The sequence below is a fragment of the Hydra vulgaris genome, chromosome 13, assembly GCF_038396675.1.
Source record: "Hydra vulgaris chromosome 13, alternate assembly HydraT2T_AEP".
NCBI lineage: Eukaryota > Metazoa > Cnidaria > Hydrozoa > Anthoathecata > Hydridae > Hydra > Hydra vulgaris.
Window position 1 is genome coordinate 42,823,075 of NC_088932.1, and position 18,043 is coordinate 42,841,117.

General features: G+C 27.5%; 1 protein-coding gene across 1 annotated transcript in view; it reads right to left on the minus strand.

The window, feature by feature from the left end:
- Positions 1-13,419: 13,419 nt before the first annotated feature.
- LOC100212200 (peptidyl-glycine alpha-amidating monooxygenase) overlaps positions 13,420-18,043 on the minus strand; it is a 68,890-nt gene continuing 64,266 nt past the window's right edge. The window contains exons 19-20 of the mRNA XM_065816567.1: positions 16,025-16,133; positions 13,420-13,978 (exon numbers count right to left, since the gene is read on the minus strand). Of these exons, the coding sequence (XP_065672639.1) occupies positions 13,626-13,978; positions 16,025-16,133 (462 nt within the window). The 3' untranslated portion in view covers positions 13,420-13,625. The remainder of the gene's footprint in view (positions 13,979-16,024; positions 16,134-18,043) is intronic.

Here is an 18,043-nt window from a genome sequence, read left to right on the forward strand (position 1 = left end):
ATAACAAAGTGATGAAGGTAATGAACTGATAAAGGTAATGAAACCTCCCAAAAATTTGTTTCACAATCCATTCTTATTTATCTTGAAAAACCCGACATTAGGGTTGATACTTAATTGTTTATGAGTAAATAACTATTTTCAAGCAGAAATTATAATCCACGCTCCTTTGTAATACATAATTTACATTACAAAAAAAAAAAATTTAATTTTAAAAATTGAGTTTTAAAAACACCTACCTTGTTACCTGTATGTATGTATGTGTGTATATATATATATATACATATATGTATGTATGTATATATATAAATACAAATATGTATATATGTATACAAACATACATATATATATATACATATATATGTTTTTTTTATTTATAAATTGCTAAAAATTATCGAGCTGCAAATTAAATATTTCATTTTGTATATTTCTTAATTTTGTGTATTTCTTCTTTTGAGTTGATTTGCATAAAATCTTAACATTTGTCTTTTTAATTAATTAACATCTGATAAATAATCATATAAATCTACAACAAAAATCATTTGCCATGGTAATTGATTGCCATGGAAATTGATTTATTATGCATACTAAAATGAAAATTGTTTACGCTTATCGAGCTTAATGTGAACAACGAATAAAAAGTTTGCTATCTCATGCTAATACTAATGATATTAGCATGAGATAGCAAATAACTAATAATTAGTATGAGATACTCATTAATATCTCATACTAATTAATATGTGAAATTCTTTTCTTAAGATTTTATTTTTTATTAAGTATAAAGAAGTAAAGGTTTGTTTGCAATTTATGTGATGCTTTCGGAGGGTATGGGCTCAATTTTGTGACACTTTGTAACACGGTGGAGAGAGGGCGAAACAACTTTTAATTAACAAAGGTATCAATCAGTGGCAAGATTTTTTTAACGGGTTTTTTTTCTGAAAAAAATGTTTGAAAAATTATGAAGAAAACAAAAAAGTAATAAATAAAAGAATGATATGTATAGAATGCTACACAACAACTCTCTTTCGATAATTATTAATGGTTGGTATTATTCTATTTGGTTAATAATTAAGTATTATAACACTATACTTTGTGTGTGCCTATAAAAACCGTAGTGTTAAACTTACTATATAGTTGATACAAGAGATATATTTTTTTAATTTTTTTTTAACAGGACTGCCTTCATAAACTTACTTTTTTATGTGTCTCACTTCTATTGTTGCAGCAGTACAACTTGTCTGTTATTTAAGTTTTTAAAGCATTTTTTTAAAAAATCGCTTACATTATTTTAAACAATATGCTTTATCTTTCTGTAAATAAGATTTTTATCATTTGAATTGCTTATTTTAATTTCATGTTAAACTCTTTATCTAAATTAGCTTGTAAATAATGTAAATTGTGAGTTTTTATGGCGACATAAAAACTCACAATTTACACTGAGGGTTAGCATTTAATCGAGTTATGAAAGTTTTTTAATCAAGGAGATTCCAATTAGAGAGACTGTACTGTATTATTGATATAACAGAAATAGCACTAGTAATATTAATGATAGAAACAATAGTAATAGTAATAAAAATAATAATAATAACAACAATAATAATAATGATAACAACAGTAATAATAATAATAGCAATAAAAGTAATAATAAAAAGGTGTCATGTAAAGGTGTCACCATGTCACCATAAAAACTCACAATTTACATTATTTACGAACTAGTTGGGCAATTTTTACTAAATCTAACAGATCTCTTGAACGGTACATCGGATTAATATAATTTTTTCACTATAAGAAAGATAATCGGCTAATAAGATCGGCTAAAAAATGGTTGAGACAAAAAAACTTTTTTTCGGTTTGTTTTAGAAAATATAGTCTAAAGTTTATTAGGCTGCTCAACCTATCTCAGCGGGGTAAGTTGAGCAATTGTGTGGGGTAAGTTGAGCAATAAAAAAATGAATGTATTTCTGTGACAACTATTAACTCTATTATAACACCAAAGCATAGCTTCCTTTTTTGAAAACCCTATGTAATGTTATTACACGTTATAGCTAATGGCAATGAATCAGATACGATTTTTGGTATATCACAAATTGTAATGGCTTTTCCAGGATTGTTCCTCAGCCATGCATTTTGAGCAACTGATAAGTACTCATTAAAAGGTCCAAACACTGATACATCTCGTGGCTGCAGCTTATAGCTGCAGTGTAGTGGTAAAGGCAACATGACTGTTCCATTCTCCTTTGCTAAGTTTAGTGTTTCAAGATGTAAGTGAGAGGAGTCCAAAATCAACAGAATTTTATATTCATTCGAAGGCTTCACATTTCTAATGAAATATTACATAAAATTTTTGAATTCAATATCTGTAACCCAGCCACTTCCATTACCTACCCCAATACAGCCCGGTGGACCATTATTAATAAAATAATCTTTATAATTTTTCCGAGGAAACACAAACATTGGAGGCACTGTATTTCCATGTGACATTAGTGCCTCTTTCCGCAGATGTCATAGCACCAGCATTTCTCTAGCCCTTTACAGCAACAATTTAACTAGGTTTTACAACTGTAGATACACCAGTTTCGTCAACGTTCCATATTTGTGAAGCACTGAATTTGTATATATAACTTATCCTAACTTTACCATAACTTTACCTAACTTATCAAGAAATACTTTTACATTTGCAGTGTTTAATGATGTTGCCCTACCAAGGCTAGTTGCTTCAGGTTTCATTATAAATAATTAAGGATTTCTTTTTAAAAACTAGTCATCCACTCTTTACCAGCCATCTTATTTACTGTCTAAGAATCTGGTATTTTGATTTTTAATTGAAGAGCACACTCATAAGCAAGAGAACGAACATCTTTAGGAGTATAGCCGTTAAATATAGATGTCATTTGCAATAAAAAATTTTTTAAGGCGCTTTCTTGCTCTTGGGAAAAAATTAATCTAGGTTTGGAATAACCCATGGATGGGTAACCACCAGATTTAAGTTTTAAAATGTATCTTGTTAATGTCATTCTCTTAACCACCAGATTTAAGTTTTAAAATGTATCTTGTTAATGTCATATATATATATGTATATATATATATATATATATATATATATATATATATAACATATATATATATATATATATATATATATATATATGTATATATATATATATATATATATACATACATACATACATATATATATAAATATATATATATATATATACATATATATATATATATATATAAATATATATATATATATATATATATATATATATATATATATATATATATATATATATATATATATATATATATATATATATATGTATATATATATATATATATATACATATATATATATATATATAAATATATACAGGGCCGTCCCGCAGAGGTCTCTCATGGGTTCTAGTATGTCATTTATCTTTTTCCCAACTAGAGAAACAAAAAAAAAAAAAAGTCCTCGATATTTGACATTTCCCAACTATACTTCCAAACTTGCCAACTGAAATGCTAAATGTACAAATGTGCCTACTCAAATGCATATATAGCTGTGGGGGAGGAGGAGGGGGTAAAACCCTCTACACCCCCCGTTTGGGACGGCCCTCTCTTTATATATGCAAACATAGAAATTATGCACTTGAATAGTAAAAAAATATATAAATTTATTGTTATTATAGGTACAAACCACGTGAATATAACAGGTAGAGCATAATATTTGTTGCACGTACAAAATAATACAAAGGCCAATAAAAATTCAATTTTACTTAACAGAAATTGAATATACACGGCAAATATTTATATAAATAATTAAGATGTAAGAATTTGTTTGTATAAGATATACTAAAAATATTACATATGCCGACCAAATAAAACTTAACAAAACAAATGTTAAGTAAAGAATAGAAAAAGTAAAGAATATAAACCTGTAGATAAACCTGTAGATAAACCTGTAGATAAATCTGTAGATAAACCTGTAGATAAACCTGAAGATAAACCTGTAGATAAAAAACTAAGATAAAAGTTTTTTTAGGAGTATTAACAACAAAACAAAACAAACTATAATAAATAACTTAAAAAATATATATGATTTCAATTGAGAATATATATTTTTTTAATTTTCTTTTAATTTAAAATTCTTTTTTTTTAAAAAATCAAAACGTTTTCTTGCATAGAAATGCTCCACTTAATGAAATATAAAATATAGTTTTGAAAACATATTGAAAAATAAAATTTTCATTGCGCAAATTGTATTTATTTTTAAATTTTAAAGAATACAGATTGTGAAAAGAAATCAGAGATGTGTGAGTTTTACATTTAAACATAAAATACAGTCTAATAAAAATATTAAATTGATAAATATTAAGAATATTCATTTCAATTGAAAGAGGCTAAGCATGATAAAAACGATGTTTAAAATTATTAAGTCGTGTAACATGTTTCTGTTGGCGATAAAATGATTCTTATTTACTTTTGTTAAAACTACCCCAAGCTGAATATGCATAGTTTAGATGGCAATGAATAAACGAGTGGTATAGTATAGTGGAAAAGATTGATCCAAGTAATATCCTGCCAAACCATTTAAATATCGATAACAAAAACATTGTTATTAATGATCAAAAAAAGATTACAGAAAGCTTAAACAATTATTTTATAAACATCGGAAAGACGCTAGCTAATAAAATTCAAAGTAAAAAAATATTTAAATCATATTTAAAAGAAGTGGACTTTGTAATGGACGAGTTTGACTTATCTTCTGATGAGCTTCAAAACGCATTTAAAACAATACATTCAAAAAAGAGTACGGGCCTTGATGAAATGTGCTCTCAGATGGTTAAAGAAGTTTATCATGTTATTGAAAATCCCCTATTATAAATCTTTTATCTCTCATTAAAATGTGGAGCTTTTCTTGAACACTTAAAATTAGCACGCGTAGTTCCGATATTTAAAAGCGGAGATAACTCTATTTTATCAAACTATAGAGCTATTTCCATACTTTCATGCTTCTCGAAAGTACTAGAGAGCATAAAGTACAACTGACCTTTTACATACCTCCAAAATCACAATATCCTTTTTAATAACCAATACGGATTTAAAAAAGACCATTTAACTGAACATGCAGTAATAAAGTTTGTTAACGAAACTTTGAATGGGTTTGACAAAAATCAATAAACACTTGGAGTATTTATCAATTTGTCAAAAGCGTTTGATAGAGTGAATCTCGAGATCCTTCTATACACACTTAGTAATTATAGTATCTAAAAAAATCTAAAATGGTTTATTTGCTATTTAAACAATCGGAAACAAGATTTATATTACAATAAAATTTACACTTTCCTTGAAACCATTACTTATGGCGTTCCCCAGGTATCTATTCTAGGTCCTTTGCTTTTTTTTGTCTATATTAGCGACATATTTTTATCTTCTCGTATACCGAAATTTATTCTTTTTGCAGATGACACCCAAGCGTTATACACCCACTCAAGTATTAAAACTATTTTTAACATAGTAAATCAGAAGCTTGAAGAAGGGGATTATGCATAAAACTAAATATATTCTAAATAAAGTATGTCTAAAAAGTTTATACTTTGCATTTGCTCATAGCTATATTAGCTACTGCATTGTTGCTTTGAAAAGTTCTAACCCCTCAAAACTAGCCTTAGTCTATAAAAAACAAAAGCAAGCATGCCGCATATTTCCAAATGGATATGCTAGTACTAAACAAATAATGAAAGAACTGAGAGTTCTTAATATTTATGAACAAAACATCTATAGCATCATTTAGTTTATGTTTAAATTAAAAAATAATTTGGTCCCAAAAATATTCCAGAATTACTTCCAACTAATTGATCATAAATACGAAACAAAACATTCTAACCAGAATTACTATATTCTAAAAATATATTTGAAACAATCCAAATTCTCAATATCTAGAAGAGGACCACAATTGTGGAACTCATTTATCACAAATGAGATCAAAACAATAAACTCTATTCAACATTTTAAATGCATTGTTAAACAACAGTTTCTTGACCTCAACATTACTGAAACAATCTCTTATTTTTAAAAACTTTTACACGTCTTGAAATTTTTTTTTCATTTACAGAATAGCTGGAAATGTTTATGGTTATATTTATAAAAATGCATTTAATTGTATTTATATTTTTAAAGATACATTAACTAGGCTATTTTAATTATACGAGTTTTTATATTTATATATATTTAAATATATATTTATATGCTACAAATATTTTATAATTTGTGTTTATCTTATATTTAATTAATATTGATTGTAAAATATAACTGAAATTTACGGGGCAAGATGATAAGACCATCGTCTTCTGCTTGCTCCAGTCAATTTGTTACGTTAACAGTTTTGTAAAAAATTTTACATTGACGAAAAAGATCTATTTATTATTGACGAAAAAAGATCTATTTATAGCTGAATTAAAGTACATTTATTAATAATGCTTCTTGTATTAAATAGTATTCCTATACTTTTGGAAATTTTGAAGAACAGGTTTTTAATGTGTCTTTTCCATGTCAGATTTTCATTAATAAAATCGCAAAAAAATTTATAACTGTTATTCTTTTAATTTGCACGTTATCTATAAAAAGAATTCTTTTTGGTAGTATATATTTTTTAAAGTATGGATGAAAGAGACCATTTTGTTTTCTTCAATATAAGAGAAAGTTTATTTAATTTTATTCATTCAGGAATTTTATTTAGTTTTATGTTCATACTATGAAGTAGTATTATATTAAAAAATTCGTGTCCTCAGCAAACATAATTGTCATTAAATAAGATGCTTTGTAGAGATATTTTATGTAAATGAGAAATAGTAGAGGTCCTAGGACAGACCCATAAGGAATTTCGCATGTTATATCTAACAATTTTGATTGGGGTGATACGTCAAAATGGACAATTTGCTTTTTACTGCTTAAATAACTTTTTAATGGCTTTTAAACATTGCCAGAGATTTCATAATATTTTTTGAATAGAATGTTATGATCAGTTGTATCAATGTAGATAAATCAACAAAATGCCTAATATAATAAAAAAAAAAATTATAAGTTTGAGATTCAAATCTTCGAAAGAAAACCCGAAAATGGAAGAAAGAAAGCTTTCCATACATCTACGAAGCTAAAATCTATTCTCAATTAAATAGCAAGAAATCCAAACCATGCTTATACTAAAACAGCACTTAAAAACGCTGGAACTAAAGCATTTCATAAGAAAAATACACCTAAAAGTTGCTTTGATGGTGAAAAACTTAGTTTTTGAGCTTTGAAGCTCACAAAGCTCAAAAACTAAAGCTGCAGCCAATTAGCCCTGGTCTTTCCTGTTGATTTTTAATAACTAGTTTTTTATTAACTATAATTTGTTTAAGCGCGTTTAATTCCAAAGAGTTTTAGTTTATGATGTCATTGTATAATTTTGATAGGAAATCTAGAAATTCTTTATAATTTTTTTTCTTCATTAATTATTAGACAATTTGTTTAGTTATTTTATTTGCTAATACTTATGGGGAAATTATTAAAAAACTATGGAACTCCAAAATATTAAAAGTCATGTTTAGACAGTAAAATTGATTTAACACAATATAATATATCTAAAATATTTCAGAATTAAAAATTTTAAAAAACTATGCTTTGTTATTTTGATAACTCAGAAAATAACCAAAGAAGAAGTTTATGCCCCGGCTAACTTATCCGAAGAATTGTATTTACTCAAACTGTCACGTTGTAATTTTCTTGTAACTAGTTCTTTGAACTGCGATCTAAACCTAAAATTTTTTGAAAAACATGACTGTGTTTTAGTGGTAAAATATTAATTGTCGATTAATGAATTATTTCTAAATTAAGCAGTTAAACCAGACTTAAATGGCGTTTTTTCAAGTGTTTTTCAAGCATGACAAGGCTGGGATAACTTTGGAAGTTATCACTCTTTATTTCAAAAAATATTGTCGATTAATGAATTATTTCTAAATTAAGCAGTTAAACCAGACTTAAATGGCGTTTTTTCAAGTGTTTTTCAAGCATGACAAGGCTGGGATAACTTTGGAAGTTATCACTCTTTATTTCAAAAAATATTGTTTTGAGAAAACGATTTTTTTTTGATTGTCTCAAAAAAAATTTTAATTTCATAAAAATCAAAAAATATAACTAATTTACGTTTAAAATAAAGTTTTAAAATAAACACCATTTTGGAGTCTTTAGATAAATAGCAGAATTGATCAAAAGGTCATCGGCCTTAACATAACTTTAGTAAAAATCTTTTGAAATAGTTCCTAAATTTACTATTGATCCTAGTTCTTATCGGTTCTGACGTAATTGACTATATATAGTTGTCAAAACACAATATTTCTATCAATTTTCACAAAATTATTTTTTTTTCAAAATATTTTTTTTTTATAAAACGTTTTTAATTTTTTTTTGTAAAACGTTTTTGATTATGCTTCACTGTTGTAAAAAATGACCAAAAACTACTTTTGAGAAAACCATTTTGACAGGGTGAAACTACAATGTTTCCTGACTCCAAAAATGTAAAATTTGAAATCTAACTATTTCGTCCAAGAAAATAATTTTGATTTTTAGTTTTTAGTACTTTGCACAATAGGGCAAAATGACAGCTTTTCAAATTTTGCATTTTTACAGCATTCAAAAACTCTCCAAAATTAGCATTTATTACTCTAAAACATAACAGTCTATATAGCAAGTATAATTTGTATTTATTTTAACTCAGAAGATAAAATTTTACCTACAATTTCATGGTTGAGCTATATTATAAACATTTTGTTGTATCAAAATTGTAAATAAGCTAAAAATTCCGGGAATAGGCAGTGAACATGTTTATTTTAAGTTTTGCATCAAAATTGTAAACAAGCCGAAAATTCCGGGAATAGGCAGTGAACATGTTTGTTTTAAGTTTTTCATCAAAATTGTAAACAAGCTAAAAATTCCGGGAATTAGCAGTGAACATGTTTATTTAAAGTGTTTCACTTATCAGTTGTGTGAGAAAAATTTCAAAATGCCAAATTTTTCAAAAAATCATGAAGATTGTCGGAAATCTGTCTGTGTCTTGTGTCTGAAGAAGTGCTCTCGAGAGTTGACACAGTTCCTTGTTGAAAAGATCCTCAAGCATTACCATACAAGTCTTGATTTGACTGATACCAGAGTGCCAAGAGACATTTGTGACTCATGTCGAACAATTCTTCGGAGAAAAGATGAAGGAAAAGATGTTAACCTGCCACCTTTGTTTCCTTTCTCATCTATAAAAGTTAGACCACCAACAAGAGATCAAGGTTGCAACTGTCTTAATTGTCAAGTTGGACATTTGAAGTTGAATGAGAAGAGCCCAGTGGACTATTCTAAACCTGTGGAAGATTGTACCCCTCAAAGATGTGGTGATTGTTTGAGTCTAGCTAGAAGAGGTCTGCCACATCAGTGCACTCCATTCACTTTTAGAGAGAATCTCAAGCAGCTAGCTACAGCTGATCCACTCACTGCAGAGCAAATAGCTACTCAAGTCATCTCTACTAAACCTTCCACACCTGGTGGTACTGTCAAAATATCGCATCCTAAAGGCGGCCCACCACTTAGAGTTAAAACAGGTGATACTTTTATATATACATATAAAGATGCCAGGTTCAGAGGGAATACCTTTAATTTTAAAACTTAAAATTACAAAAAGTGTTAATATAATTTCATTTTTAGGAAGCTCAAGTGCAAGAGCTCTTTTTCCTGAACCCAGCATCAAAACTGAAGATCTTGTACAAGTTCAGCTAAACACAGGACTGTCCAACCTTGGCATGAAGAAATTGGCATCAACCATCAACAGAGTCAGTGACACCAAGATTGTGGAGACTAGTTTTCTTGCTAAGTTTGAAGCCATTGGCAAACAGTTGTCTGAGTTTTTTACTCAAACCAGCATCCAAGTTTTATCAGAGAGTAACTCCACTGCCAAAGACAGTAGTGTAAAGCGTCAAATGCTTGTGGCTTTATCAGAAGGACTACCAGAAAACTTTGAAAATGTGAGGCAGATCTTGTCTTTAATCAAGTTAGACAAAGTCAACTTTGTTGTCTCATGCGACATGAAACTTGCCAACATCCTTTGTGGCCTTCAGAGCCATGCAAGTACTCACCCTTGCTCTTGGTGCAACACAGAATCAAAGCATCTTTCTCAATCAGGATCTTTGAGGACACTAGGCTCACTTGTTGCCTGTTATCAAGAGTTTGCTAAGTCTGGTAGTGATATCAAAAAGGCGAGATCTTTTGGCAATGTAGTGCATGAGCCTTTGCAATCTGGTTCTGAAAACAAACTCATCTTGGAGCTCATACCACCAATGAAACTCCATCTTCTCCTTGGTGTGGTCAATCACATGTACAAAGCCATGACAGAAGTTTGGCCCAATGTTGTCAAGTGGTCCTCAGCTCTCCACATTCAACAAGAACCATACCATGGTGGGCAGTTTGCAGGGAATGCCTGTCACAAGCTTCTCAGCAATCTTGACCTCCTTCAAAGAATTGCAGAGACTGAGTCTGCTTTTCAAGTCTTTGGAATCATTGATGCCCTTCGAAAGTTTAAGTCTGTGGTGACAGCATGTTTTGGTATGGTTCTGGAGGATGACTTTTCTGAAAAAATTGATCGCTTCAGAGACTCATATTTGGCAATCATGATCATCAGTGTGACTCCAAAAGTTCATGCTGTTTTCTTCCATGTGAAGCAATTCATTGAGATCAAAAGGGCTCCCTTGGGGATCTTTAGTGAGCAGGCAACAGAATCAATGCATCATAATTTCAGCTCACATTGGCAGAGATACAAAAGAGACCGCAATTATCCTGAGTATGCAAAGAGGCTTCTTTCATGTGTTGTGGGCTACAACAGCAAGCATTTGTGAAGAATCAAATATTGAGAAGAATTTATTTTATGTACCATTTGCTCTTTATGTGTTTAGAATCAAGAGGTTGTTTTTGTGTTTTGGCTTAGAATAACTAAAAGAATTATTTAAGAAAGTGTTTATTATTTCCATCTTGTTAATGAAAAACTATATCAGTTGTGTCAGAATAAACTATTATTCAAGTGAATTTTAGACGGTTATGTTTTGGAGTAATAAATGCTTATTTTGAAGAGTTTTTGAATGCTGTAAAAATGCAAAATTTAAAAAGCTGTCATTTCGCCCTATTGTGCAAAGGACTAAAAACTAAAAATCAAAATTATTTTCTCGGACGAAATAGTTAGATTTCAAATTTTACATTTTTGGAGTCAGGAAACATTGTAGTTTCACCCTGTCAAAGCGGTTTTCTCGGGTCAGCTCAAAGTAGTTTTTGGTCATTTTTTACAACAGTGGCTTTATTATTGTAAAAAAATTTTGATTTTAGAAATACCATAAAAGTACCAAAATGTAAAAGTTTGCGAAAAACAAAGGTTGCGTATTTTCTGAAGCGATACAACGACAAAAGATTTATTCTGAACTATTGCTAATTTGCTAAATTTATAAAATGTTTATATTTTTCAGACAGTAATTTTTATCCTCTTTTTGAATCTGGTTTTAAAAAAGTATATGGAATTAAATTTTTTGAAAAGTATTCATTTCAGAAAAAAGAATTTTGTGGGGCATATCGGGACAAAAAGTTATTCATTTAATTGACTGTGTTACTACCATTTTGTGATGCTTAAATCAGTTTGATGATATTATTTTTAATCTAAAATATTATTTCCTTATTTAGAAAAGCAATATTAGTAATAAATTTAAAGAAATATTTTTATAACTTTACTTCGATTATTAATTGTGTTTAATGTAAACAACGATGATAAGAAATTACATTAGAAAGATCAATCATCCAAGTTGTGATGAGATGCAATTTTAGCTGTGAATAAAAATGAACTAAGAATTTGAAAAGCTGATAAATATAACATATTTAAATTTGCTCTACAATGGCATATTGTTACTAATCGAAAATGTTGCCAAATAGTTTCAGGATATTTTTTATGTGATTTATGCGATCCATAATATTTTTTGTTTAACTTTTATATCGAGTAGTAGCTACCAATTTAATAATATATAGGTTAGGGTGGAGAAGAGGTATTTTATAATATAACACAAAAAGTTTTTATTTTTATTTTAGTTGTTATCTCTTTTTTGTGATGTATGAGCGTGTGGCTTGTATAGCTATGTTGCTTTTTTAAGAGTTTAATATCTGAACATGTTTAAATAATAAAATGTCTTGTTATTCATTATTTATAAATGTTACAATTAACGAATAACTGCTGCTTTTTAACTGCCCATTTTGCCTCAACCACTTGCTAAATGTAAAAATTTGGCTAGTCTAGAGTTTCGTTACTAGCAAAATATATATACTAGAGTTCATAGGATTTTTTTTTTATTTTGTTTTCTTATATCAATGAATTTTATGAAATTTATAAAACAGTCAACTATGATTAGTTTATTCGCAACTAGTATTGGTTTCTTAAGTGTCCCTATATGCTCCGCTCTACCCTATTTGAAATAATTTACAATACTTTAACTACTGCAACTTCAAAAAACAAAACGTTGCAGTTAAAGTGCGCACAACATAAAAGCAGTAACTTTCTTACCTCAGATAATGGCCTGAGTATTTGCGTATCACCTGAGGTGTTGAAGAAGAAATAATTTTGTCTGCCATATTACACATTTCTGAATAAACAAAATTGCGATCTTCTGCATTGATGAAAGACAAGTACTGGTAAAAAGGAACAATAAGCGTTGATAGTTAGTGCAAAGGAAAAAAAAATAAAAATCTATTATTCATTCTTCAATAATATATTAATAGAAAAGCTCTCTTCAAATTACGCATACTATCACTGTCTAAACTAATAAACCGTCTAAACCGTAAACAAAACAGCATTGACCTTACATTAGGGGATGTCGGGACATTGTTATGAGACAATTATACATTTATATATATATATATATATATATATATATATATATATATATATATATATATATATATATATATATATATACACATATATATAGACACACACACACATATATATATATATATATGTATGAATATCGGGTTTGGTTCGATTCCCGTCTCTAGTAAGTTATTCAACTTTTTAACGTCTTTAATTAGTGAGTCATTAAGAAATCGTCTTGTTCAGATAACAATAAAAAATTTGAAATTAACAGGCAGATTAGCACGTACTTTTAAAACCTGACACGTACTTTAATCTGAGAAGGAACATACAGCTTTTCAAGCAATATCTGTTGCTTTTAAAATGTTAAATGCTTATTACAGTGTTTAATTATCTACCTAAAAATTACCGTTTTATTATTTTATTATTTACCTAAAAATTACCGTTTCTAAACAGCTTTCTGCAGATATAATCAAATAATAATAAAAAAATAACAATAAAAATAAAAAATGGAAAATGAATTTAAAATATCAAATTAATTTGTTTTATCAATAAAATTACATTTGTTTTATCAATAAAAATAAACCACAATTTTTCTGTTTTTAGAAAATACAAAGAAAATAATACAAGAAAAATAACTCAAATTAAATAGAAACATAAACAAACAAACAAAACATAAACAATCAATTGATTCGTATAAATTATATATTATATTCTATTAAAATTTTTAGGTTTTTCTAGTAAAAAGATTTTCATTTTCGTCTTCATCTGAACAATAAGAACCGTCATTCAAGAATTTATCAAAACCCCTGTCAGCTGAATAGCGATACTTTGGTGTAGCACAACAACCAAAGAACATAGTTTTATAACGCAGACTCCGACTTAATTCACGTTCACGAATAGCGTAATTTCTTTTTTTACGTTTACACACAAACTGGATAAATACAAGAATTGCAACAAGCACTATTGGAGTTGCCAAGATAATAACTACAACAATAATAGGGACCAAAGCAACACCATCTTCACTTGAAACATCTTCTGAAGATTCAACAAAAGATCTATTTACATTAGGAAACTCCTCTAAAGAGAGAAAATGCAAAGTATTTGTATTTATGAATGTAAGTATGTATGTATGTATGTATGTATGTATATATGTGTGTATGTATGTATGTTTGTATGTATGTATGTATGTATGTATGTATGTATGTATGTATGTATGTATGTATGTATGTATGTATGTATGTATGTATGTATGTATGTATGTATGTATGTATGTATGTATGTATGTATGTATGTATGTATGTATGTATGTATGTATGTATGTATGTATGTATGTATGTATGTCTGTGTGTATGTGTGTATGTGTGTATGTTTGTATGTATGTATGTATGTATGTATGTATGTATGTATGTATGTATGTATGTATGTATGTATGTGTGTATGTATGTATGTATGTATGTATGTATGTGTGTATGTATGTATGTATGTATGTATGTATGTATGTATGTATGTATGTATCTATGTATGTATGTATGTATGTATGTATGTATGTATGTATGTATGTATGTATGTGTGTATGTATGTATGTATGTATGTATGTATGTATGTATGTATGTATGTATGTATGTATGTATCTATGTATGTATGTATGTATGTATGTATGTATGTATGTATGTATGTATGTATGTATGTATGTATGTATGTATGTGTGTATGTATGTATGTATGTATGTATGTGTGTATGTATGTATGTATGTATGTATGTATGTATGTATGTATGTATGTATGTATGTATGTATGTATGTATGTATGTATGTATGTATGTATGTATGTATGCAGAGGCGTAGAAATAATTTTTTGGTGTTCGAGATAGGTAACTTCCAGACATGGAGCAAACTCCAAACATTTATATGTTTATACTTATGTCAAATAATGACAGTTTGCAAAAAATTGCGATGATTGGAAGCTGGGAACAAAAAAGCCCCAAAATTTTCGCCCCCCCTGCCCCAACCGTGAGAGCAACAAGTTGATGAAGTATTTTTTGTACTATTCTTAACTAGACTTATATTCATCGATAAATTTTAAGTTTCATAGTATTATCTATTAGCGTTTAAAAATTATTATCATATAAAATTTGCAGCCCCCTCAAGTTGAGGGGGGTTTAAACTTTATATGGTCATAATTTTTGAACGCTAAAATATTTTAAAATGAAATCTAAAATTTATCGATGAATATAAGTCTAGTTAAGAATAGTACAAAAAATACTTCATCAACTTGATGCTCTTACGTTTGGGGCAGGGGGGGGGGCGAAAATTTTGGGGCTTTTTTGTACCCAGCTTCCAATCATCGCAATTTTTTGCAAACCGTCATTATTTGACATAAGTATAAGCATATAAATGTTTGGAGTTTGCTCCATGTCTAGAAGTTACCTATCTCGAACACCAAAAAATTCTTTCTACGCCTATGTATGTATGTATGTATGTATGTATGTATGTATGTATGTATGTGTCCTACTATATAACACGATTTGTTGTCTTAACGACAAATATTAGTAATCTAATTTTGTTAAACTTTGAGTATATTTTGTTTTATATATAATTACATTTAAATTAATAGATTAGATTTAAGTCATACCTCTTAACATAAAAGTATTTTTTTTAATGTTCTGTTTAAAGTTTTATTTAGTTAGCCAGTAATAAATGATTATTATTTAAACCAATTAAACAAGTTAAACTCACTATTAACAAAATTGTCTTAATAATACTTTTTAGTGTCAAAATAATCGATTTTAAGAACAACTCAAGTTGTATATATTTATATATATATATATATATATATATATATATATATATATATATATATATATATATATATATATATATTTATATATATATATATATATATATATATATATATATATATATATATATATATATATATATATATATATATATATATATATATATATATATATATATATATATATATATATATATATATATATATATACACACACACACACACACACACATATATATATATATATATATATGTGTGTGAATTTATTGGTATGGAAATGTGGGTGTGTCTTACCATATAAATAAGTTAAAAGTCATTTGATAATTACCCATATAACTTTGAATGTAATATTGCAAAATCTTTTGCTCATTATTTACTGCAAGATATAACTTTTTTTCATAAGTAGACAAACATATTTGAGTTGAACCATTGAAAACCTTAAAAAAAAAACATTTTGTTTTTGATATCTTTTTCCCAAAAAAGAAGAAAAAAAAGTATAGATTTTAAAGAAGAATGTATTAAGTTATAAATTAATTAAGAAGTATTTAAAAACATAACAAAGGAGAGCAAAACATTAAAAAAAAATCAATGTAGCTATCCAACTACACAATTAAGTTATAAATTTATTATATTAATGTTATTGTTATTAAAAATATTATAAAAATGTATATATTTTAATCATTTTATTCTAGGGTTTGAACTGTTGTAATTGTAATGATAACAATGACAGAAACAACAACTATTGTTATTGTATTAATTTTTTTTTAAACAATAATATTTATAAGAAACAAGGACAATTTTTACAAGGAACAAGAACAATATTTACAATGAACAAGGACACAGATAGGAACAATAACAATATTTACAATTATTATAATATTGTGATACAATAACAATAAATATTGTATTGTAATTCATCTTTATAATACAATAACAATATCTAAAAAAAAAAAGTTATTGTATAATGTTCCAATACAATAACAATAAATATTGTATTGTAGTTAATCTTTATAATAAAATAACAAAATCTTTTAAAAATAACGTTATTGTAATGTTAAAATTAAAAATGTTTTACTAGTCCAGTTGCTGTACCATGTAACCTTGAAATAAGGTGTAACTAATATTTTATGATTTATGCTAGTAATATTTGATTTACTAAAAAAAATAATTTTTTGATGTTATTTTGCTTATTAGTAAGGCTGTCATCAGATAGGCAAAATTTTGCAGACATTTAGAGTTAAGAAATACAAACCAAGGTAGACTTGCAACCTATAGTTTTGACGCCATCATCAGTTTTGACATCATCATCCGGTTAAATATTTTAATATCAGTTTAGACATGATTAAAAAAAAATCAAAAATTTCACTTCAGAAGGTAAATAATTATCTAATTACAAATATATAATAAATTATATATTTGTATAATTTTGAATGAATATAATTAATTCTAGTTCTGAATAACTTGTTTTTTAAACAGTTATTATATAATCGATATCAAAACAAATAAAGTTTTATAAGTAAATGGTTGCTTAAGACGGGTGCCACAGGAGCCCATAAACTTAATATTTAATAAGTATCCTTAATAGGGTAGATTAGGGTAATATGAGCATACCAAAAGATTTCTAAGATTTCTATTTCTAAGCTGTAAAGATAAAGTTGATTTGCATTTTTTGAATCAACTTTATGTGATGATAACAGGAATAACTAGTGTAAATTTATATGCAGTAATATATAATATATAAAGCTTTAATACATAATATGCAAGTAAGCAGCTCTCATTTAATTAAGACACTATTCAATGTTTTGCATTGTTAAAATATTATCAGTACGCATAAAAGAATGTGTGGCGCGATATTTTGATGTGGAAATGAAATTTAATTTTTCATAGAGAAAAGTGTTACCTAGAAATTCATTTCATTTTTATTTGTAAAAAAAAGGAACAGAAACATTGATTTTTGACTTCATTTAAAGATACCATTTTTGTTTATTATGAGCATGCTCAAATTACCTAGTGTTTTTCATCAAAATTACATAGCATAAAGTCCTAAAATTGCAGTGGTAAAAACAAAACATGGTAAAAATTTTAAATATTTAAACAATATTCAAAACCTTTCTGTAATTTAAATTCAAAAAAATTCTATTTTTATCCTTTAAAAATTTGAGTCAATAAAATTGAAAAAATTCAAATTAAAAACACATATAAGGTCAGCTTATCCTGCTACTGGTAACATGTTACCCAGTACAACCTGCTTCATGTCCTGCTGCCTTGTATGATATGCATTTTTAGGCAAGGGCTAGGAGAAGCCAACTGACTTAAAACACCCCCTGCTTTGGGGCTATTGTTTGAG